General features: G+C 47.8%; 1 protein-coding gene across 1 annotated transcript in view; it reads left to right on the forward strand.

Moving 5' to 3' along the window:
* The window catches only part of DICER1 (dicer 1, ribonuclease III), a 90,781-nt gene that overhangs the window by 16,871 nt on the left and 51,024 nt on the right, over nt 1-22,886 (forward strand). The window contains exons 4-10 of the mRNA XM_077466709.1: nt 2,071-2,239; nt 4,704-5,179; nt 6,950-7,082; nt 11,997-12,239; nt 12,335-12,489; nt 18,667-18,799; nt 22,148-22,223. Of these exons, the coding sequence (XP_077322835.1) occupies nt 2,071-2,239; nt 4,704-5,179; nt 6,950-7,082; nt 11,997-12,239; nt 12,335-12,489; nt 18,667-18,799; nt 22,148-22,223 (1,385 nt within the window). The remainder of the gene's footprint in view (nt 1-2,070; nt 2,240-4,703; nt 5,180-6,949; nt 7,083-11,996; nt 12,240-12,334; nt 12,490-18,666; nt 18,800-22,147; nt 22,224-22,886) is intronic.

Here is a 22,886-nt window from a genome sequence, read left to right on the forward strand (position 1 = left end):
CCACAATCTGCCTCAACAAAGGTGCTGCACCCCAGTGCCACATATCCGTGCCCATCAGTGTCATCTACCAGTGCCCAGCAGTGCCACTTATCAGTGCCCATCAGTCCCATCTATCAGTGGTACCCATCAGTGCCCCTTAGTGCCACCTTATCTGTGCCCATCGGTGCCGCCTTATCTGTGCCTATTAGTGCCGCCTTAACTATGCCTATCGGTGCCCACCAGTGCAGCCTATCGGTGCCGCCTCATCAACGCACTTCAATGAAGGAGAAAAATTACCTGTTTTTTTATTTTTCCATCTTTTTTTTGTTTGTTTAGCAAAAAATAAAACTCCCAGCTGTAATTAAATACCACCAAAAGAAAGCTCTATTTGTGGGAAAAAAATGATAAAAATGTCATTTGGGTACAGTGTTGTATGACCGCGCAATTGTTATTCAAAGTGCATCAGCGCTGAAAGATGAAAATTGGTCTGGGCAGGAGGGGGGTTTAAGTGCCCAGTAAGCAAGTGGTTAAAAAACCCCCAGTAATTACCACCAAAAGAAAGCTTTATTCGTGGTAAAAAAAAAAAAACTGATTTAGAATGTCCTATGGGCACAGTGCAGCATGAAAATTGGCCTAGACAGGAAGGGGGTGAAAGTGCCCGGTATTGAGGTGGTTAAAGAGGATCCCCAGGAGTTTAAAGCTGTAACCACTTCAGCCCCGGAAGATTTGGCTGCTCAATGACCAGGCCATTTTTTGCGATTCGGCAACTGCGTCAGTTTAACTGACAATTGCGTGGTCGTGCGACTTTGCCGCCAAACAAAATTCACATTCCCCCCCCCCCCACAAATATAGCTTTCTTTTGGTGGTATTTGATCATCTCCTGAGGTTTTTAATTTTTTGCGCTATAAAAAAAAATAGAACGCCAGTTTTGAAAAAAAAAAAAAACTAAATTTTTGTACTTTTTGCTGTAATAAATATCCCCATTTAAAAAAAAAATATATATATTTTTTTCCCCTCAGTTTAGGCCGATATGTAGTATTCTACATATTTTTGGTAAAAAAAAAAAAATTGCAATAAGCGTTTTATTGATTGGTTTGCACAAAAGTTATAGCGTTTACAAACTAGGGGAAAGATTTATGGCGTTGTTGTTTATTATTATTTTTTTTAATTAGTATAATGGTGGCGATATTTGAGATTTTTATCGGGACTGCAATATTATGGCGGACACATCGGACAATTTTGACACGTTTTTTGGGAGCAATCGGAGCTATAAAAATGCATTGATTACTGTAAGGCTCGGTTCACACCAGACGCGACACGACTTGCCGCGCCGCGACCTGACAAGTCGCCCCCGTTCTGTACTACGGAACCGTTCTAATAGGAGCGACTCGAGTCGCTCCGACTTAGAAAAAAGGTTCCTGTACTACTTTTGCGGCGACCTCGGGGCGACTTGCATTGACTTCTATACAGAAGTCGTTTTGCAAGTCGCCGCTGAGGTCGCGGCAGGTCGCGGCGCGGCAAGTCGTGCCGCGTCTGGTGTGAACCGAGCCTAAAAATTTCACTGGCAGTGAAGGGGATTGACACTAGGGGGGGGGGCTATCAAGGGGTTAACTGTGTTCCCAGTTTGTGTTTCTAACTGTAGGGGGAGGGGACTGACCTAGAGGAAGTGACGGATCGTGGCTCCTAGCTAATAGGAACACACAATCTGTCACGTCTCACAGAACAGGGATTTGTGTGTTTACAAACGCACACACACACACACACACACACACACACACACACGTCCCTGTTCTGCCTCTCGTGTCTGCGATGGCTCATGGCCGGCGGTCACAGTGTGCACCTGATATCCTGATCCCACGAGCCGACTTATAGCCACGGCGTTTCGTGGGGGTTGTGCCCACCTGCCACAGTAAAATGACGGCAGCTGGTCGGCAAGCAGTTAAAGCCAACGTTTCATCCCAAAGTGGTAAGAAGCATTGTTGAATCTTGGGGGGGTGGGGGTGGGGGGGGGGGAGAATGTCTGTTGGTCTTTTTACCTTTTCTTATTGCCAGCATGCAATGTCTCCCAATCTCCCCTTTTTTGTATTCCAGGTACGCCTCTCAGCCCTGTGAGATTGTTTTGGACTGTGGTTCCTATCATGACAAAAGTGGTCTTTATCAGAGACTCCTGTCCGAACTTGAGGAAGCTCTTTACTTTCTGGATGACTGCAACATTCCAATACAGTCAAAGGAGAGAGACTCCACAGCCATCTCCAAACAGGTATGTCTAGGGACCTCATTGCGTGCTGGGTGCAGCACATGCTGACTTGATCCCTTTTTGAAAGGGATCCTGATCTGTACAAGCTTTGCTCAGAAAAAGCAATGTTATCTAATTAGGGTCGGTGCTACCACTAGGCGGAGTAGACAGCCGCCTAGGGTGCACTACCCCCCCCCCCCCCACCCCCCCAGGGCACAGCCATAGCCTCTGTCCCGGGAACACATCTGCAAGCCTGCAATCCCCCAATGTGTCCCTCTGAGCGCCCCGCTGTTCCCTTGCTCTCTTCATAGATTAAAATCTCACAGCGCTGCTTCGGGACTCCTTTGCTCCAGCCTGTCCCTCCTGGAGCGGCGCTGTGTGTGTGTGCAGCGGAGGGGCGGGGCTTGGTGGAAATCGGTGCAGCGTCTGTTAGCTGACCACCTGGTGGAGACACCAGAGCCCGCCCAGCGCTGAGGAGAGCCCCGGATGTAATGGTCGATGAAGCAGAGGTAAGGAGGGTGGTGGATCCTCCCTATCTACAGCGAGCTGTGCGTGGGGGATGGGGGGGGGGGTGAGTAGTGCAGGAAATAAGAGTCTGGTAGGTAGGTCAGTGTATGTGTCAGGTTGGTCAGTGTGTGTAATGGTCAGGTAGATCAGTGTGGGTCAGGTAGGTGGGTGAGTGTGTGTGTAATGGTCGGGTAGGTGGGTTAGTGTGTGTGTGTGTGTGTGTAATGGTTGGGTGGGTCACATATTGCAAAGGGGGTGGAGTCATGGGGAGCGGAGCCAATGGGAGGGGATAAAAGGAGGTTTCGTCTAGGGCAGTGATGGCGAACCTTGGCACTCCAGATGTTTTGGAACTACATTTCCCATGATGCTCCACTACACTGCAGAGTGCATGAGCATCATGGGAAATGTAGTTCCAAAACATCTGGGGTGCCAAGGTTCCCCATCACTGGTCTATGACATCACTGGTCTAGGGTGTCAAAAATTCTTGCACCAGCCCTGTATCTGATCAGTATTGCTAAAGAAGCCACTCGGATCAATGTATACCTAGCAAAAGAAAAGTGAACATTGGTAGTGCCGTTCACCAAACCATTCTCCAGCACACTTACCACCTCCTTTTGCACAAAATCAAAGTCTAAACTGTTTTAACAGTTTGTGGCAATACGTTTTTTTTGTTGCCAATATTTACAGATTCTGTATATCCGAGGCTGCACTGCATATCAGAGCTCTAATACAAAGTGTGGTTCCCAACTCCAGTCTAGCAGAGCCCCCCCCCCTCTTGAATCCTATATAGTAAATGGAGAGCTGGTACACCTTGGCTGTAGCCCCTTAGACTTGGGTTCCCTCTGCGGGCCCGGCAGGTGGTTCCTCCTGCCACGCTCGTGCAAATCGTAGCTCGCAGAGTCGCAGTAGTGTGAACCAGGTCTTATGCTACTGGTGCAGAGACTCATCAGAAGCCCAGTCTCAGTGTGTCTGCACCATATTCCACAGGCAAAATGAAAAATGGAAACCACTGTAGTTACTAATATATTGCCTGTGGTGTCCCTTCAGCTGATCATTTCTTCATTAGTGACTTATGGCTTGTTCTGCACCATTCCTTTTTGGGGAGGCATCCATCTTGGTAGTGACAGGGCTTTTGTGAGCTGCCCCCCCCCCCCTTTGATGTTGGATGAAGTGCACACTGATGCAGGAATAATAATAGGGGGAAGTAGGAGAAAGCACAGAGACACAGAATTCAGGCGAAGCAGGGAGAGCCTTTCACTGCAGGTCCTCTGGTACAGCTTCTTCTTTAGCAAGGAGAACAGAGAGCAGCACAGTAGTGACCTCACCAAATCTCACTCCAGGTCTAGTGAGAATAACAGTCTGATAAAGCAAGAGAGATGGAGGAAGCACACACAGAATGAAAGAAGCAGGGAGAGCCTTAGACTGCAGGTCCCCAGGTACAGCTTCCTCTCCACCAAGGAGAACAAGATTAGCATTGTGGTGACATCACAAAATCTCCAGTCAGAGGCAGCAGTGACTTGGATCTCACACTGCAGATACATAGAACATGGGTGCCTAGGCACTGGAGATGCATTGCCATTTTTTAGGTCAGGGGTCTCCAAACTTTTTAAACAAAGGGCCAGTTTAAAGTGTAAAGAACAATAGACTGGCTGGACTATGGCCAGCGGAAGTGGACATTTTCCTGGCATCACCTTGCTAAATTCGGTTTTAGTGGAGGGCTAATTTATTGGTATCATTGGAAGGAAATGGCACCCCATTGTTGGCTGTCAATTGGCAGAATAGTGTCTCATATCGAGGGGAGGAATAATGCCCCAAGGGCCAGATAAAGGCAAGCGTAGGGTCACATCTGGTCCAAGGGCCACAGTTTGGCGACTGCTGTTTTAATGCACAATTTATCTTTCTAGATGTTTCCTGTAAGACCTCATATCTTCACTTTTTTTGAGTTCAGGTTCCCTTTTAATTTGTCCATTTCTGTTTGTAGATCTTGTCGGACTGCCGGGCGGTCCTGTTGGTCCTGGGCCCTTGGTGCGCGGATAAGGTGGCGGGGATGATGGTGCGTGAACTGCAGAAATACATCAAACACGAACAGGAGGAACTCCATCGCAAATTTCTGTTGTTCACCGATACAATTCTGAGGAAGATCCATGCCCTTTGTGAGGAACATTTCTCCCCGGCCGCTCTTGACCTGAAATTCGTCACCCCCAAAGTCCTGCGACTCCTAGAGATCCTTCGCAAGTATAAACCCTACGAGCGACAGCAATTCGAGAGTGTGGAGTGGTACAACAACCGCAACCAGGACAACTATGTGTCGTGGAGTGACTCTGAGGACGATGAAGATGAGGATGAGGAGATCGAGGAGAAAGAGAAGACTGAAACCAGCTTCCCATCTCCGTTTACCAACATTCTGTGTGGAATCATCTTTGTGGAGCGAAGATACACGGCCGTTGTCTTAAATCGGTAATTCGTGGGGCTCTTTTCTATCTTGCGTTTTTTCTGAACTTATTTTAATGTTCAGCGAAAGTGGATTTTTCCTTTAAAAGTTAATGTTGACATGAATGTCTTAACCAACCTTTCTCAACCAGGGTTCCCTCTAGATTTAACTAGCGGATTCTCAAACGACAATTTATGAGACTCGGATAAGTATATGCTGACACCAGTGATCTTTTTAGGTATCAGTAAGGGGCATTATTCCCACTGATCACCAATGTAAGGGGCAGCCTTTCCCGTTGGCCGCCAGGGTAAGGTGCAGCCTTTCCCGTTGGCCGCCAGGGTAAGGTGCAGCCTTTCCCGTTGGCCGCCAGGGCTAAGGGGCAGCCTTTCCCGTTGGCCGCCAGGGCTAAGGGGCAGCCTTTCCCGTTGGCCGCAAAGGGGGTAAGGGGCAGCCTTTCCCGTTGGCCGCAAAGGGGGTAAGGGGCAGCCTTTCCCGTTGGCCGCAAAGGGGGTAAGGGGCAGCCTTTCCCGTTGGCCGCAAAGGGGGTAAGGGGCAGCCTTTCCCGTTGGCCACAAAGGGGGTAAGGGGCAGCCTTTCCCGTTGGCCGCAAAGGGGGTAAGGGGCAGCCTTTCCCGTTGGCCGCAAAGGGGGTAAGGGGCAGCCTTTCCCGTTGGCCGCAAAGGGGGTAAGGGGCAGCCTTTCCCGTTGGCCGCAAAGGGGGTAAGGGGCAGCCTTTCCCGTTGGCCGCAAAGGGGGTAAGGGGCAGCCTTTCCCGTTGGCCGCAAAGGGGGTAAGGGGCAGCCTTTCCCGTTGGCCACAAAGGGGGTAAGGGGCAGCCTTTCCCGTTGGCCGCAAAGGGGGTAAGGGGCAGCCTTTCCCGTTGGCCGCAAAGGGGGTAAGGGGCAGCCTTTCCCGTTGGCCGCAAAGGGGGTAAGGGGCAGCCTTTCCCGTTGGCCGCAAAGGGGGTAAGGGGCAGCCTTTCCCGTTGGCCGCAAAGGGGGTAAGGGGCAGCCTTTCCCGTTGGCCGCAAAGGGGGTAAGGGGCAGCCTTTCCCGTTGGCCGCCAGGGCTAAGGGGCAGCCTTTCCCGTTGGCCGCCAGGGCTAAGGGGCAGCCTTTCCCGTTGGCCGCCAGGGCTAAGGGGCAGCCTTTCCCGTTGGCCGCAAAGGGCTAAGGGGCAGCCTTTCCCGTTGGCCGCAAAGGGGTAAGGTGCAGCCTTTCCCGTTGGCCGCAAAGGGGGGTAAGGGGCAGCCTTTCCCGTTGGCCGCAAAGGGGGGTAAGGGGCAGCCTTTCCCGTTGGCCGCAAAGGGGGTAAGGGGCAGCCTTTCCCGTTGGCCGCAAAGGGGGGTGAGGGGCAGCCTTTCCCGTTGGCCGCAAAGGGGGGTGAGGGGCAGCCTTTCCCGTTGGCCGCAAAGGGGGTAAGGGGCAGCCTTTCCTGTTGGCTTTTGCACTGGTGCATTTCTCTATAGACCATCAATGTACAGGGAACATTACAATTTTCACCATCTGCCACTATTTGTTGAATTGTATTATTTCATATAGATGCCCTGGGTATGAATTATGTACAGCACATTTTCTATCCTTGTATATATTGCTATATCTCAGCTTGCTGGTAATGTAATGTATGGTGAGCTGTGAATACGATAGTTATTAGCGAGGATTTCCCGAGACCTGAAGCTTCTTTCGGAAGGTTGGAATAGGCTGGTTTAACCTCCTTCGTATCGCCGGTACTAATGTCTGTCTCTCTTTTGAAGTGCAGCTGTGATTTTTAACGGACGTTTCCAACTTACCATTACAGGTTGATTAAGGAGGCCGGGAAACAGGACCCAGAGCTGGCTTACATTAGCAGTAACTTCATAACTGGCCACGGCATCGGAAAGAACCAGCCACGTAACAAACAGATGGAAGTGGAGTTCAGAAAGCAAGAAGAGGTAATGGAAGTGACTCCATATTGGGGAAAACGAGTTCTTTCCTCCAGTTTAATGGGTTCACTCGTAGACCCCGTCCTCGGTCTGCTCTGTGTCAGCGCCCTGCGCCCTGGACTCCCTCCAGCAGAGACCATAATTATCTGGCATTAGAAACGCACAGATATCGCTTGTTATACTCTCGCAGGTTGTTTCTGTGTTACGTGCTCCTTATTGGCGCTGACAGTTAAATAACCTCATTTGTTGCGTTGATGTATGTAGAGTCAGATAGGCATTGGCGTTCCCTCGCCCTCGTGCTGCCACTCCATCTGCACATTCCTCACTATGGAGATGGGAACGTTCTTCATTTCACTGTGGTTTTTTATTTTACTTGTTTTATGTAGTTTATTTATTACAGGTACTTGTATAGCACCGTCAATTTACACAGCGCTTCGCATATACAGTGCCTTGAAAAAGTATTCATACCTCTTGAAAATTTCCCACATTTTGTCACGTTACAACCAAAAAACGTAAATGTATTTTATTGGGATTTTATGTGATAGACCAACACAGTGACACATAATTGTGAAGTGGAAGGAAAATGATAAATGGTTCAATTTTTTTTTTACAAATATGTGAAAAGTGTAAGGGTCCTTTGTGTTCAGCCCCCTTTACTCTGATACCCCTTAACTAAAAATCTAGTGGAACTAATTGCCTTCAGAAGTCACCTGATTAGTAAATGGAGTCCACCTGTGTGTAGTTTAATCTTGGTTTAAATACAGCTGTTCTGTGAAGCCCTCGGAGGTTTGTTAGGCTGCTTTCACACTGGGGCGGTATTCAGGCGTTACAGCGCTAAAAATGGCGCCTGTGTAGCGCCTGAAAAAAACCGGCCCCTTTCACAGTGCGCTGGCAGGACAGTGAAAAAAGTCCTGCTGGCCGCATCTTTGGAGCGGTGAAGGAGCGGTGTATTCACCGCTCCTATACCGCTCCTACCCATTGAAATCAATGGGACAGCGCGGCAATACCGCCGGCAAAGCGGCGCTGCAGCGGCGCTTTGCGGGCGGGTTTAACCCTTTTTCGGCCGCTAGCGGGGGTTAGAAACCACCCCGCTAGCGCCCGCAGACCGCCTCTAAAACGACGGTAAAGCGCAGCTAAAAATAGCAACGCTTTACCGCCGACGCCCGCACCGCCCCAGTGTGAAAGGGGCCTTAGAGAACCTTAGTTCAAACAACATCAGCAAGGACACACCAGACCGGTCACGGAGGTCTGTTAATTCCATCATCCGAAAATGGAAAGAGTATGGCACAATTGCAAACTTACCAAGACATGGCCGTCCACCTAAACCAGTGATGGCGAACCTTGGCACCCCAGATGTTTTGGAACTACATTTCCCATGATGCTCTGGCACTCTGCAGTGTACTGGAGCATCATGGGAAATGTAGTTCCAAAACATCTGGGGTGCCAAGGTTCGCCATCACTGACCTAAACTGACCGGACCGGGCAAGGAGAGCATTCATCAGAGAAGCAGCCAAGAGGTCCATGGTAACTCTGGAGGAGCTGCAGAGATCCACAGCTCAGGGGGGAGAATCTGTCCACAGAACAACTATTAGTCGTCTCTCCACAAATCTGCCCTTTTTAGTGACGAGAAGAAAGACATTGGAGAAAGAAAGTCATAAGAAGTTCAGTTTGTAGTTTGTGAGAAGCCATGTGGGGGAGGGGGCAGCAAACATGTGGAAGAAGGTGATCTGGTCAGATGAGACCAAATTTTTTTTTTTTGGCCTAAAAGCAAAATGTTATGTGTGGGGGAAAACTAACACTGCACATCATCCTGAACACACCATCCCCACCGTGAAACATGGTGGTGGCAGCATCATGTGGTGGGGATGGTTTTCTTCATCGGGGACAGGGAAGCTGGTCAAAGTTGATGGGAAGATGGATGGAGACAAATACAGGACAATCTTAGAAGAAAACCTGTTAGTCTGCAAAAGACTTGAGACCGGGGCGGAGGTTCCCCTTCCAGCAGGACAACGACCCGAAACATCCAGCCAGAGCTACAATGGAATGGTTTAGATCAAAGAATATTCATGTGTTAGAATGTCACAGTTCAGACCTAAATCACATTGATAATCTGTGGCAAGACTTGAAAATTGCTGTTCAGACGCTCTCCATCCAATCTGACAGAGCTTGAGATATTTTACAAAGAAGAAGAATGGGCAGAAATGTCCTCTCTAGATGGGCAAAGCTGGTAGAGACACCCCCAAAAAGACTTAAAGCTGTAATTGCAGTGAAAGGCGGTCCTACAAAGTATTGATTCAGGGGGGCGCCATACAAATGTACCCCACACTTTTCACATATTTATTTGTAAAAAAAATTGAAAACCATTTATCATTTTCCTTCCAACTCGCTTTGTGCCACTTTGTGTTGGTCTATCACATAAAAGCCCAATAAAATACATTTATGTTTTTGGTTGTAACATGACAAAATGTGGAAAATTTTCAAGGGCTATGAATACTTTACGGCACTGTATATTTACCTGCTCTGTGCAATAGAATTCCACAGACGGCCATAAACCTCCTCTTTTCTGGCCCCTCCTCCCTGTCCAGTGTCCCCAGTGGGAGCCGCTTCCCAGGGGAACGTGTGTGTGTGTGTGTGTGTGCTCGCTCCTGAGCCCTGCTGCTGGGTTCCTGCGACAAGGACAGCAGGACCCGGCCCCCTCGCTGCATACAGCGATCAGGTCTGCCTGTCGGATTTTCAGGCCGACATTGCATTGTCCTCTATGGAATGGAGCGGCAGATGCCTGGCCGGCTCGCGCATGCCTGGCTGTGAAGCCACAGTGCGGGCACCCACAGTGACAATGCCGGCGGCGTCGTAGAAGAGGTTGTGAGGAACAGGGCTTTGTCTCCCCGCATCGCTGGACCCTGGGACAGGTAAGTGTCGCAAAAAATTTTTGTATATACAGTGCCTTGTGAAAGTATTCGGCCCCCTTGAACTTTTCAACCTTTTGCCAAATTTCAGGCTTCAAACATAAAGATATAAAATGTTTATTTTTTGTGAAGAATCACCAACAAGTGGGACACAATTGTGAAGTGGAATGAAATCTATTGGATTTTTGAAACTTTTTTAACTAATAAAAAAATGAAAAGTGGGGCGTGCAAAATGATTCAGCCCCCTTGCGTTAATACTTTGTAGGGCCACCTTTTGCTGCGATTACAGCTGCAAGTCGCTTGGGGTATTTCTCTATCAGTTTTGCACATCGAGAGACTGAAATTCTTGCCCATTCTTCCTTGCAAAACAGCTGGAGCTCAGTGAGGTTGGATGGAGAGCGTTTGTGAACAGCAGTTTTCAGCTCTTTCCACAGATTCTCGATTGGATTCAGCTCTGGACTTTGACTTGGCCATTCTAACACCTGGATACGTTTATTTGTGAACCATTCCTTTGTAGATTTTGCTGTATGTTTGGGATCATTGTCTTGTTGGGAGATAAATCTCCGTCCCAGTTTCAGGTCTTTTGCAGACTCCAACAGGTTTTCATCCAGAATGGTCCTGTATTTGGCTGCATCCATCTTCCCCTCAATTTTAACCATCTTCCCTGTCCCTGCTGAAGAAAAGCAGGCCCAAACCATGATGCTGCCACCACCATGTGTGACAGTGGGGATGGTGTGTTGAGGGTGATGAGCTGTGTTGCTTTTACGCCAAACATATCGTTTTGCATTGTGGGGAAAAAGTTGGATTTTGGTTTCATCTGACCAGAGCACCTTCTTCCACATGTTTGGTGTGTCTCCCAGGTGGCTTGTGGCAAACTTTAGACGAGACTTTTTATGGATATCTTTGAGAAATGGCTTTCTTCTTGCCACTCTTCCATAAAGGGCAGATTTGTGCAGTGTACGACTGATTGTTGTCCTATGGACAGACTCTCCCACCTCAGCTGTAGTTCTCTGCAGTTCATCCAGAGTGATCATGGGCCTCTTGGCTGCATCTCTGATTAGTCTTCTCCTTGTCTGAGCTGAAAGTTTAGAGGGACGGCCAGGTCTTGGTAGATTTGCAGTGGTCTGATACTCCTTCCATTTCAAAATGATCGCTTGCACAGTGCTCCTTGGGATGTTTAAAGCTTGGGAAATCTTTTTGTATCCAAATCCAGCTTTAAACTTCTCCACAACAGTATTACGGACCTGCCTGGTGTGTTCCTTGGTCTTCATGATGCTCTCTGCGCTTTCAACAGAACCCTGAGACTATCACAGAGCAGGTGCATTTATACAGAGACTTGATTACACACAGGTGGATTCTATTTATCACCATCAGTCATTTAGGACAACATTGGATCATTCAGAGATCCTCACTGAGCTTCTGGAGTGAGTTTGCTGCACTGAAAGTAAAAGGGGCCGAATCATTTTGCACGCATCACTTTTCATTTTTTTATTTGCTAAAAAAGTTTAAATTATCCAATAGATTTCATTCCACTTCACAATTGTGTCCCACTTGTTGGTGATTCTTCACAAAAAATTTAAATTTTATATCTTTATGTTTGAAGCCTGAAATGTGGCAAAAGGTTGAAAAGTTCAAGGGGGCCGAATACTTTTGCAAGGCACTGTGTGTGTTTATAATTTTTTTTTTTTTTTTTGCTAAACCGTACTTTTCTACTTGGTCATAAACTCATATCCAATAAAATCTAATTTAGTCACATTTATTCTCCTACATGTTTTTTGGGGGAAAAAAATCAGTATATTTAGTCTGTAGAAAAGTTAAATGTAATGTACATCTGGTGTTTAGCAGGCTTGTCGCGCAGCACTGAACCTCTCGCAAATACTCTCTACATGAAGATTTTTTTTATTCTCCTTCAGTCTGTGTTTGGTTTCCTCTCACAATCCAAAAACAGAGATGAAAAGGAACCTGTGCGTAGAAAAAAAAAAAAAAATTTAATTCAGACTTTCCATCTTTCGTTCAGGTCCTTCGAAAATTCCGAGCACATGAAACCAATCTGCTGATTGCTACCAGCATCGTAGAGGAGGGGGTGGACATCCCAAAATGCAACCTGGTGGTCCGCTTTGATTTGCCCACGGAGTACAGGTCCTATGTCCAGTCCAAGGGTCGGGCAAGAGCCCCTATCTCAAATTATATCATGTTAGCGGACACAGACAAGATAAAGGGGTTCGAGGATGATCTGAAGACCTATAAGGCCATCGAGAAGGTTTGTAGCACAGCTACGTTCCTCCATGATGAGGTCGTATGAATTCCCTCCCTGCATCCTGACGCTGAATTGCGTTTTATTTTTTATTTTTTCAGATACTGCGGAATAAATGTTCCAAGTCGCTGGATTGTGGGGAGGCAGAGTCGGAAGCCGTTGTAGATGATGACGAGATCATTCCTCCTTATGTGTTGCGGCAAGATGATGGGAGCCCAAGGGTGACCATTAACACCGCTATTGGCCACATTAATCGGTAAGCATAATATGGATCTCTGACCATAACGTGTACTGCAGTGGTCCCCAACCTTTTTGGCACTGGGGACCGGCTGCGTGGAAGAAAATTGTGCCAAGGCCCAGCGAGGGACTGGGGGTGATGTACGCACACGCAAGCGAATTTTGCTGGCAATTTATCGGACAATAGCTGGTGTTCGGCTGTTGGTATTTCCATCATCATGGCACCATGGTTGGTTTGGTGTCAGAATGATTGAAGCGCATTATTTCTTATATTGCATTGTAATATGAATGAAATAGTTCAACTCACCATAATGCAGAATCAATGGGAGCCCTGAGTGTGTCACTTTCCATGTCGCCTGCCACCAGATGAGAAATGCCACTTGTCAGGCTGACTGTCACCAGTTGAGGAATGCCACTTGCCACATCACCCCGCCAGTGCCACCAGATGAGGATTGTCACTGCATTGGTGACACTGGTTCAGTGGCCTTTCTTAACCACTTCCCGACCAGCGCACGACGATGTACGTCAACAGAATGGCACGGGCAGGCATATTGGCGTACATGTACGTCCAATATTCGATGCCGCCGTGCCATCGGGAGCGCGCCGCCGTCGGCGCGCTCCCGCGCTGGTCGGGACCCCCGTGAGTCCGGTCGCGGGACCCGCGGACTCGATCGCCGCGGGCATCCCCGCGATCGTCTCATGGAGCGGCCGAATGGAGGAAATGCTGTGTAAACAACATTTTTCCATTCTGCCTAGCAACTAGTGACGCTGATCTCTGCTCCATGTGATTGGAGCAGAGATCAGTGTACACTAAATGAAAGCCCAACCCCCCCCCACAGTTAGTAACACACCCCTAGGAACACTTAACCCCTACACTGCCACCCACTGGTTAACCCCTTCACTGCCAGTGTCATTTACACAGGAATCACTGCATTTATATAGCAGTGATTACTGTATAAATGACAATGGTCCCAAAAATGTGTCAAAAATGTCCGATGGGTCCCCGACAATGTCGCTGTCAAAATAAAAATCGCTGATCGCCGCCATTACTAGTAAAAAAAAATAATAATAAAAAATTATTAATAAAAATGCTATAAAACTATCCCTATTTTGTAAACGCTATAACTTTTGCGCAAACAAATCAATAATCGCTTATTGCGATTTTTTTTTTACCAAAAATATGTAGAAGAATACGTATCGGCCTAAACTGAGGGAAAAAAATGTTTTTTTATATATTTTTGGAGGATATTTATTATTACAAAAAGTAAAAAATAATGCGTTTTTTTCAAAATTGTCGCTCTATTTTTGTTTATAGCGCAAAAAATAAAAACTGCAGGGGTGATCAAATACCACCAAAAGAAAGCTCTATTTGTGGGGAAAAAAAGGACGTCAATTTTGTTTGGAAGCCACGCCGCACGACCGCGCAATTGTCAGTTAAAGCGACGCAGTGCCGAATCGCAAAAAGTGGTCTGGTCTTTGACCAGCAAATTGGTCCGGTCTGAAAGTGGTTAAATGAGGGCAGGAGAGCAGAGATGCGGGGTGGGCAGTGAGAGATGATGTCATCTCTCTGCTCCCCGCCGCACCTCCGACATTCTGTATGCTGTGAGGGCGGAAGAGCGGTGATGCTAAGCGGGCGGGGAGAGATGATGTCATCTCTCTGCTCCCCGCCGCACCGCCGACATTCCGCACGTTGTGAGGGCGGAAGAGCGGGGATGCTAGGCGGGCGGAGAGAGATGTCATCTCTGCTCACCAGCCCGCTTCTCTTATTCGCCCGCCCGCTTTCCTCTCTGATCCACCGGTGCCTTACAGCCTGCCGCGGCCCAGCTGCAAAGACGATACGGCCCGGTAGTGGGCCGCGGACCGGGGGTTGATGACCCCTGGTGTACTGTGTTATGTAAAGAGTTTGCAACAGTGGCAAAAAGGAAAATTGGGACTTTATATGAAGCATAGCTAAGAACAAAAAGGTTTGAAATCACGTGATCATGGGCTCCAAAAAATAAACATTAAATCAGAAAGATAACATGATAATATAATTCAATAAGATCTCAGCAATTTATTGTTACATGATAATGGCATAATTGAGAAAAAAATTAAATAATAAAAAATAAAATAATTATCTTGACACACTGTAATAAAGTAATAATAATTCATGAATAACATGATTCAGTTGATAATAATAAAGTATAAAACCAATCTATGGGTAATAGAGACATTGGTACACGGTAATGTAATTATACTGCTTCATAAACAACAGTCATGTAATCAATAAAAGAAAAAAAAATATATATAAAATTGAATAAATAAATAGAATAAATAAATAAGAATATAAATGATAAATTAATATCACTAATTCGGAGTCTCAAGATCACATGACGTTGAAGGTGTAGCATAAGGCTAAGGCTCTACGCGTTTCGTGGGGACTCCCACTCTTCATGAGCAATAAGACGGGTGCAATAATCTATGATAAGAAGTAGAAAATTACCAGATGAACAGTTGCTGGACAAAAAAGTCCCACTAATCCCATCCTCCCCCCTTTTTCCGTGTACTGTGTTATGTATAAATAGATAGATCTTTCATAGAAATCTGTGGTTAACCACTTCAGCCACAGAAGATTTGGCTGCTACATGACCGGGCCATTTTTTGCGGTACGTCACTGCGTCGCTTTAACTGATGTACCCAAACAAAATTGACGACCTTCCCCCCCCCTACAAATGGAGCTTTCTTTTGGTGGTATTTGATCAGCTCTGCAGTTTTTATTTTTTGCGCTATAACCAAAATAAGAGTGACAATTTTGAAAAAAAAAAGCAATATTTTGTACTTGCTATAATAAATATCCCCAAAATATATATATATATAAAAAAAAACGATTCTTTTTCTCAGTTTAGACCTTAGGTGTTTTTTTCTATAATATTCCCATTTTTTTTTCTCGGTTTAGGCCGATATGTATTCTTGTACATATTTTTGGTAAAAAAAAAATCGCAATCAGCGTTTGGGTTGCACCAAAGTTATAGTGTCTACAAAATAGAGATAGCTTTATAGAATTATTTTTTTATTTTTTTACTATTAATGGTGGCGATCTGCCTCCTAGTGCCTGCGATCGCTTGTGGCCAGCGCTCATCGCGACCATCTGCCACGAGCATTGGCACCCCTGCAGAGCAGCGGGCGCGTGCCTGCTATCCCAATCCCGCGAGCCAACGTATAGCTACAGCGATTTACGGGATCATGCCGGCCTGCCGCAGTTTGATGGGCGGTTAAAGCCCCACCCTGGGCACAAAAAAAAAAATACCCTTGCAGGGTAGCCCCCACCAACCAGCCAGGGGCTGCATTTGAGGCCCCCTTTAGCTCATAAGTTGACAACCACTGATGTAAACAGACCGTAAAAGCATTTTACTTGCCTGTTCCTTGGCTCCCCTTGCTCTAGTGATGGACTGTCCCATACCGGTCTCTTGGCCAGTGCCGGGTTTTGGACCCTACATCACTCTTGATGACGTCATGCCACCTTAGGCTGCCAGACTATATAGATGAAGAGGCTGCAGTGCCTGGTCTAGCAATGCGGAGCAGCCTGCAAGAGAATTTTTTGGTTTTCTGGAGTTCAGCATTAAAGCGGAGGTCCACCCTAAAGTGGACCTTCCGCTCATTGGAACCCTCCCCCCCCCCCCCCTCCGGCGCCACAATTGGCACCTTTCAGGGGGGAGGGGGGTGCAGGTACCTGTACAGTACAGGTATCTGCACCCACTTCCGGGATAGCTCTCTGCGGAAAGGGGCGTAGATTACGCCCCTTTCCGAAAGTCCCCCGCTGCCTGCTGGGAAAACACACAGATCCCAGAGGCAGCGGGGACCATCCTTATTGCACAGCGCGACTCGCGCATGCGCAGTAGGGAACCGGGAATGAAGCCGAAAGGCTCCACTTCCTGATTCCCATACCCAAGATGGCGGTGGCAGCACCCGAGTGAAGATCGAGAGAACGGCTTCGGGTGCCGACATCGCGGGCGCGCTGGGCGGGTAAGTGTCATTATTTTAAAAGTCAGCAGCTGCAGTATTTGTAGCTGCTGGCTTTAAAAAAAAAAAACCGCCCGGCGGAGTCCCGCTTTAAACAAACCCTCCCCCCCCAAGTTTATTATTAGTGTTTTAGGGCCTGTGTCTGACATGAGTTTTTCAGATGCTTCTGGTATCAATCAGAATTAATGACTGGTGCCTCTGAGCCGCAGTTATCCTCCATCTGACCTGCATTTCACCTGCCTTCAGCGGACTTTGCATTCCTATAGACTTTATGCGAATGTAAAACAGAAAAATTTCGGCAGTCGAAATGTTTTTTTTTTTTTTTTTTTAATCTTTTTGCTGATACAGAAAAAGGTGCCGAAAATGCGTGCGATTTTTGCTGTGATTTTTACATTGATTTTTTACCGTGACTTTACTGTGCTTATAGCGGGATTCCACCCTAAAGTGGAACCTCCGCTGATCGGAACCCTCCCCCCCTCCGGTGTCACAATTGGCACCTTTCAGGGGGGAGGGGGGTGGAGATACCTGTCAAAGACAGGTATTTACACCCACTTCCGGGCATAGACTCCCGTGGGAGTCTACGCCATTTCCTGCCCTGCCGCGCTGTCTGCTGGGACACACACGGGTCCCAGTGACAGCGCGGAGATTTCCTATTGCATGGCGCGGCTCGCGCATGCGCAGTAGGGAACCGGGAAGTGAAGCCGATTCCCTTCACTTCCTGATTCCCTCACCTAGAATGGTGACGGCAGCAGCCGAGAGCCGAGCGATCGATCGGCCTCGGCTGCCGGCATCGCTGGAACCCGGGACAGGTGAGTGTCCATTTATTAAAAGTCAGCAGCTGTAGTATTTATAGCTGCTGGCTTTTAATATTTTTTTTTTTGGCGGAATCCCTCTTTATGGTGTTTTTCATGGGTCATGTGACTCAAAAATTGCATCCAAAACTTAACACGGCTGCATTTTTAATGCATTTCAACGGGGAGATGCGTTTTTGTTTATCTTGCTTGAGCCCTGGGAGATTTTACCCCCATTCCTGACCGGAACATTTTTTTGCGATTCGGCACCATTGCTTTAACTGACAATTGCGCGGTCCTGCAACCCAAACAAAAATGGACGTTCCTTTTTTTTCCCCAAAAAATAGAGCTTTCTTTTGGTGGTATTTGATCACCTCTGCGTTTTTTTTTTTTTTTTTTTTTTGCACTATAAATTAAAAAAGAGCGACAATTTTGAAAAAAATTCAATATTTTTTTAGTTTTTGCTATAATAAATATCCCCAAAAAATATATAAAAACCCCAATTTTTTTTCCTCAGCTTAGGCCGATATGTATTCTATATATCTTTGGTAAAAAAAAAAAAAAAAAACGCAATAAGCGTATATTTAGTTTGCACAAAAGTTATAGCATCTACAAAATAGGGGATAGTTTTATGGCATTTTTATTATAATTTATTTTTTTATATTATTAGTAATGGTCGCGATCTGCGATTTTTTTTTTTTTTTTTTTTTTTTTTTTTTTTTTTTTTTTTTTTTTGGTCGGGACTGCAGCATTATGGTGGACACATCGGACATTTTTTACACCGTTTTGGGACCAATGTCATTTCTACAGTGATCAGTGCTATAATTAGCCACTGATTACTATATAAATGACACTGGCATTGAAGGGGTTAAACACTAGGGGGTGATAAAGGGGGTTAAGTGTGTCCTAGGGAGTGATTCTAACTGGGGGGGGTGGGGGCGCTACCACTGACATGACAGATCACTGCTGTCGATGACAGGGAGCAGTGATCTGTCATGACACAAGGCAGAACAGGGAAATACCTTGTTTACATAGGCACTTCCCCCGTTCTGAGGCACCGTGACGCGGTCTCTGGCGGACATCGTGCACATGGACACACCCGCTAGCCCCGCCAATTAAAGGGGATGTACAGGTACGCCCATTTGCCCACTGCTGTCATTGTGCCAACGTATATTGGTGTGCGGAGATCGGCAAGTGGTTAACTGACCCGTCAACACAGACCCGCGTTGGTTTCAGGCTATTGCCCCAAGATTGAAGGAAGAATACCCCCTGGCTCTCGTTCAGCTTCAGGATCATCACCAACCCCAGACTCTGTATAAAGAATGTATTGGAAATTCTCCGATGTTTATTACTGTCTGTTCCGTGATAGACTGACCTCTGTTTTTATATTTCTGGGTTTGTTGCAGCTATTGTGCCCGGTTACCCAGCGACCCTTTCACCCACCTCGCTCCGAAGTGTAAAACCCGAGAAAGCTACGAAGGCGCCTATCGCGCTACTCTCTACCTTCCAATAAACTCTCCTTTAAGAGCCCCCATTGTTGTAAGTACCTGGTAAGATTATACTGTCATGCGCACAGATACTGTTTTGTGACCTTTTAGTGAAGTTATCCTCTAACGCGGCAGCCCCCACCCTTTTTGGCCCCCCCCCCAGCGATCAGTATCATGGCGGGCGCTTTTCCTTGGGAGGGGTGGGGGCTGGGCTGGGGGGGGGGTGGTGGTTGTAATGGACGGGTCCATGGGATATTCGTAAAGCCTGTCCTCAGCCCCCTTCACACCATGCCGCCCCCATCTCTTTTATATCTGTGTCCACAGTCCCCCTTTACCTCACAGTTCTTCCTCTAAAGCCGTCCCACAGTGTCCTCAGTTTCCCTTCACATCAGAGCCCCTTTTACATTACTGTACAGTCCTCTTGACATTAATGTAACAGGGAATGCACTGTAAAGGGGACTGCACTGTAAAGGGCCACTATAGCAGTGTCCCCAGTGCCCCCCCCGCCCTTTACATCAGTGTCTCCCCTTTACATTGCAGTCCCACAGATCCCCCCTTTACATTGCAGTCCCACAGATCCCCCTTTACGTCGCAGTCCCACAGATCCCCCTTTACGTCGCAGTCCCACAGATCCCCCTTTACATCGCAGTCCCACAGATCCCCCCCTTTACGTCGCAGTCCCACAGATCCCCCCTTTACGTCGCAGTCCCACAGATCCCCCCTTTACGTCGCAGTCTCACAGATCCCCCCTTTACGTCGCAGTCTCACAGATCCCCCCTTTACGTGGCAGTCTCACAGATGCCCCTTTACGTGGCAGTCCCACAGATGCCCTTTACGTGGCAGTCCCACAGATGCCCCTTTACGTGGCAGTCCCACAGATGCCCCTTTACGTGGCGGTCCCACAGATGCCCCTTTACGTGGCAGTCCCACAGATGCCCCGTTACGTGGCGGTCCCACAGATGCCCCGTTACGTGGCGGTCCCACAGATGCCCCGTTACGTGGCGGTCCCACAGATGCCCCGTTACGTGGCGGTCCCACAGATGCCCCGTTACGTGGCGGTCCCACAGATGCCCCGTTACGTGGCGGTCCCACAGATGCCCCGTTACGTGGCGGTCCCACAGATGCCCCGTTACGTGGCGGTCCCACAGATGCCCCGTTACCTGGCGGTCCCACAGATGCCCCGTTACCTGGCGGTCCCACAGATGCCCCGTTACCTGGCGGTCCCACAGATGCCCCGTTACCTGGCGGTCCCACAGATGCCCCGTTACCTGGCGGTCCCACAGATGCCCCGTTACCTGGCGGTCCCACAGATGCCCCGTTACCTGGCGGTCCCACAGATGCCCCGTTACCTGGCGGTCCCACAGATGCCCCGTTACCTGGCGGTCCCACAGATGCCCCGTTACCTGGCGGTCCCACAGATCCCCCTCCCAGCAGCCCGGTTGATGTCATCCTATCAGTGGGGCAGGAGGAGCTCTTCATTCCTATCTGCAGCTCCTCCTGCCCTGTCTGATAGGATGATATTGTTGGCCAGGCGAAAGGGGGACTCGGGAGAGGACACACACGGGCATGGCTGCACAGCAGGAGGCCAGCGGCAACCATGGTTTGTGATAGCCCTGTGGAGATCACAGTCAGCAACAGGCCACGAACCAGCACCGGTCCGGGGGGCTGGGGACTCCTGCTCTAACTCTTCTCCCCGTGGAAGTAAAATGCCTTCAGCTTCATTCTGCGTCCAGATCCTGCACAGCTTTCAAAAAAATTCATGGCCACTTCAAGCTATACTGCGCATATGCGGACCTCTTGTCTTCTTCATTCCTATGACCGAGTATCTATTCCTCTAAATGGCTGGAGCTGTGAGTACAGACATATAGAGCAAGCCGATTACACGCTTTGTAGGAAATATGAATGGAGCGCTTTTTTTTTTTTTTTTTTTTTTTTTTTTTTTTTTAAATCTGCAAAGGCTTTGTGACTGAGCATGGCTGCCCGGTGAAGATCTCCTTGTAACTTAACCCTTTCATGACTAAGCCTATTTTTGGAATTTGGTGTTTACAAGTTAAAATCCATATTTTTTGCTAGAAAATTACTTGGAACCCCCCAAACATTATATATATTAGCAGAGACTAGGGAATAAAACGGCGATTGTTACAATATTTTATGTCACGCGGTATTTGCGCAGCGGTGTTTTAAACGCAACTTTTTGGGAAAAGGGTCACTTTCATGAATAATAAAAAAAAAAAAAACAGTAAAATTAGCCCAATTTTTTTGCGTAATGTGAAAGATAATGTTACGCCGAGTAAATAGATACCAAACATGTCACACTTTATAATTGTGCGCACTTGTAGATTGATGACAAAGTACGGTATACTTAAAAATCTCAATAGGCGGCGCTTTAAAAAATTTTTACGGTTACCAGGTTAGCGTTACAGAGGAGGTCTAGTGCTAGAATTATTGCTCTCGTTCTGACGATCGCGGCGATACCTCACATGTGTGATTTGAACACCGTTTACATACGCGGGCGCGACTTCCGTATGCGTTTTCTTTGCTTCGCGAGCTCGCGGGGACGGCGGGCGCTTAAAATTTTTTTATTTTTTTTTATTTTAAAATGACTAAATTGTTTAAAAAAATAAAAAATAAAATTGATCACTTTTATTGCTGTCACAAGGAATGTAAACATCCCTTGTGACAGTAATAGGTGGTGACAGGTCCTCTTTATGGAGGGATCGGAGGTCTAAAAGACCCCCCACCCCTCCTTTACACTTCAAATGTATTCAGATCGCCGAAAACGGCGATTCTGAATACCGTATATTTTTTTAAAACCGGCGCCATTGGCAGCCGAGTAAACGGGAAGTGAGGTCATGACGTCGCTTCCGTGTTTACGATGAGGAGACTTACGATTACGGCTTCGTTCCAGTTCCTCCGCAGCAGCCGGAGGCGTCGGATCTCTGATTGGTGCTCCCGATCGAGCGGGAGCACCGGTAACAGCGGCGAGAGGCGGCGGGAGGGGGGGGGGACGCCCCCTCCCGCTCCTCCGGCATAACAGCCGAGCGGCTTTTAGCCGCATCGGTTGTTATGCCTGGATAGCCAATCGCCTGCTGCAAAAAACGGTACCGGGATGATGCCTGCAGGTGCGGGGGCATCATCCCGGTATACCCCCGGAAGCCGAGTACGCAGATCTGCGTACGCTCGGCGGGAAGGGGTTAATATATAATGTGAATAAAATGGGTAAACGGAGAATCCAAAATATGCGTTTTAAAGTGGACCTTCGCTCTCACAAGGTCGATGCTGCCCCTCCACCCCTCCTCCCTTCCTCTGCAGGAAATAGGGCATTTGTTTTTTTTTTGTTTTTTTTCTTAAGTTCTTGACTGTTGTTCACCAGCAACATCATTGTGCGTCATTGTTGCAGGGTCCTCCCATGAGCTGTGCGAGGCTTGCTGAGCGAGCGGTGGCCCTCATATGCTGTAAGAAGCTGCATGAAATCGGTAAGCATTTTCTTCTCAGGTGTGATTATTAGAAAAATTTGGATCAGTGAATCCCTGAAAGACTATTCCCGCCGCTTGGTTGTGACCCTTATTTTGATTTTGGTGTTTGGGTTATAGTGGGGAAGTAATAAAGGATTGATGCACTTTTAAAACTAAGTGTGTTTTTATCCTTTTTTTGCTCCTTTATACCTGTCTAATCCACCCTCCTCCTCCATACTTGCCTCTGTCCAGCAGTCGTGGTTTTGCTGTATGTTTATACCCAAAGGGGCAAGTCTTTTTGTCCTGGTTGCTTTTTGTATATTAGTGCCCCATAGACTTACTTTTATGAGTCTGTATTCCGAAAGCCAGAGGGAAGGGGGGGGGGGGGGGGCGTTTTCATAGAAGTCTACAGGGCTGTAATGCACAGGGCAGCCATGACCGTGAGGACTTTCTCCGTTGGTGTCTAAACCAGGCATGTTCAAAGTCCGGCCTGCGGGCCAATCCCAGCATGGTTTTGAATGGCCCCGTCTGGCTGTCTAAACCAGCCTTTCTCAACCAGTGTGCCGCGGGATGAGGGCTGTCAGATGAGCCCGATCCCCGGCACTGTGAGACGCTCCTTCAGCTTCAAAAGTGAAAAGTAAAGTGCGGGGAGGTGTGTGCTGTGCTCTCTGCTTCCCCCTACAG

The sequence above is a fragment of the Lithobates pipiens genome, unplaced genomic scaffold (genome assembly GCF_037356315.1).
Source record: "Lithobates pipiens isolate NorthernLeopardFrog02 unplaced genomic scaffold, aLitPip1_a1.2 Scaffold_37, whole genome shotgun sequence".
In the NCBI taxonomy this organism is placed as follows: domain Eukaryota; kingdom Metazoa; phylum Chordata; class Amphibia; order Anura; family Ranidae; genus Lithobates; species Lithobates pipiens.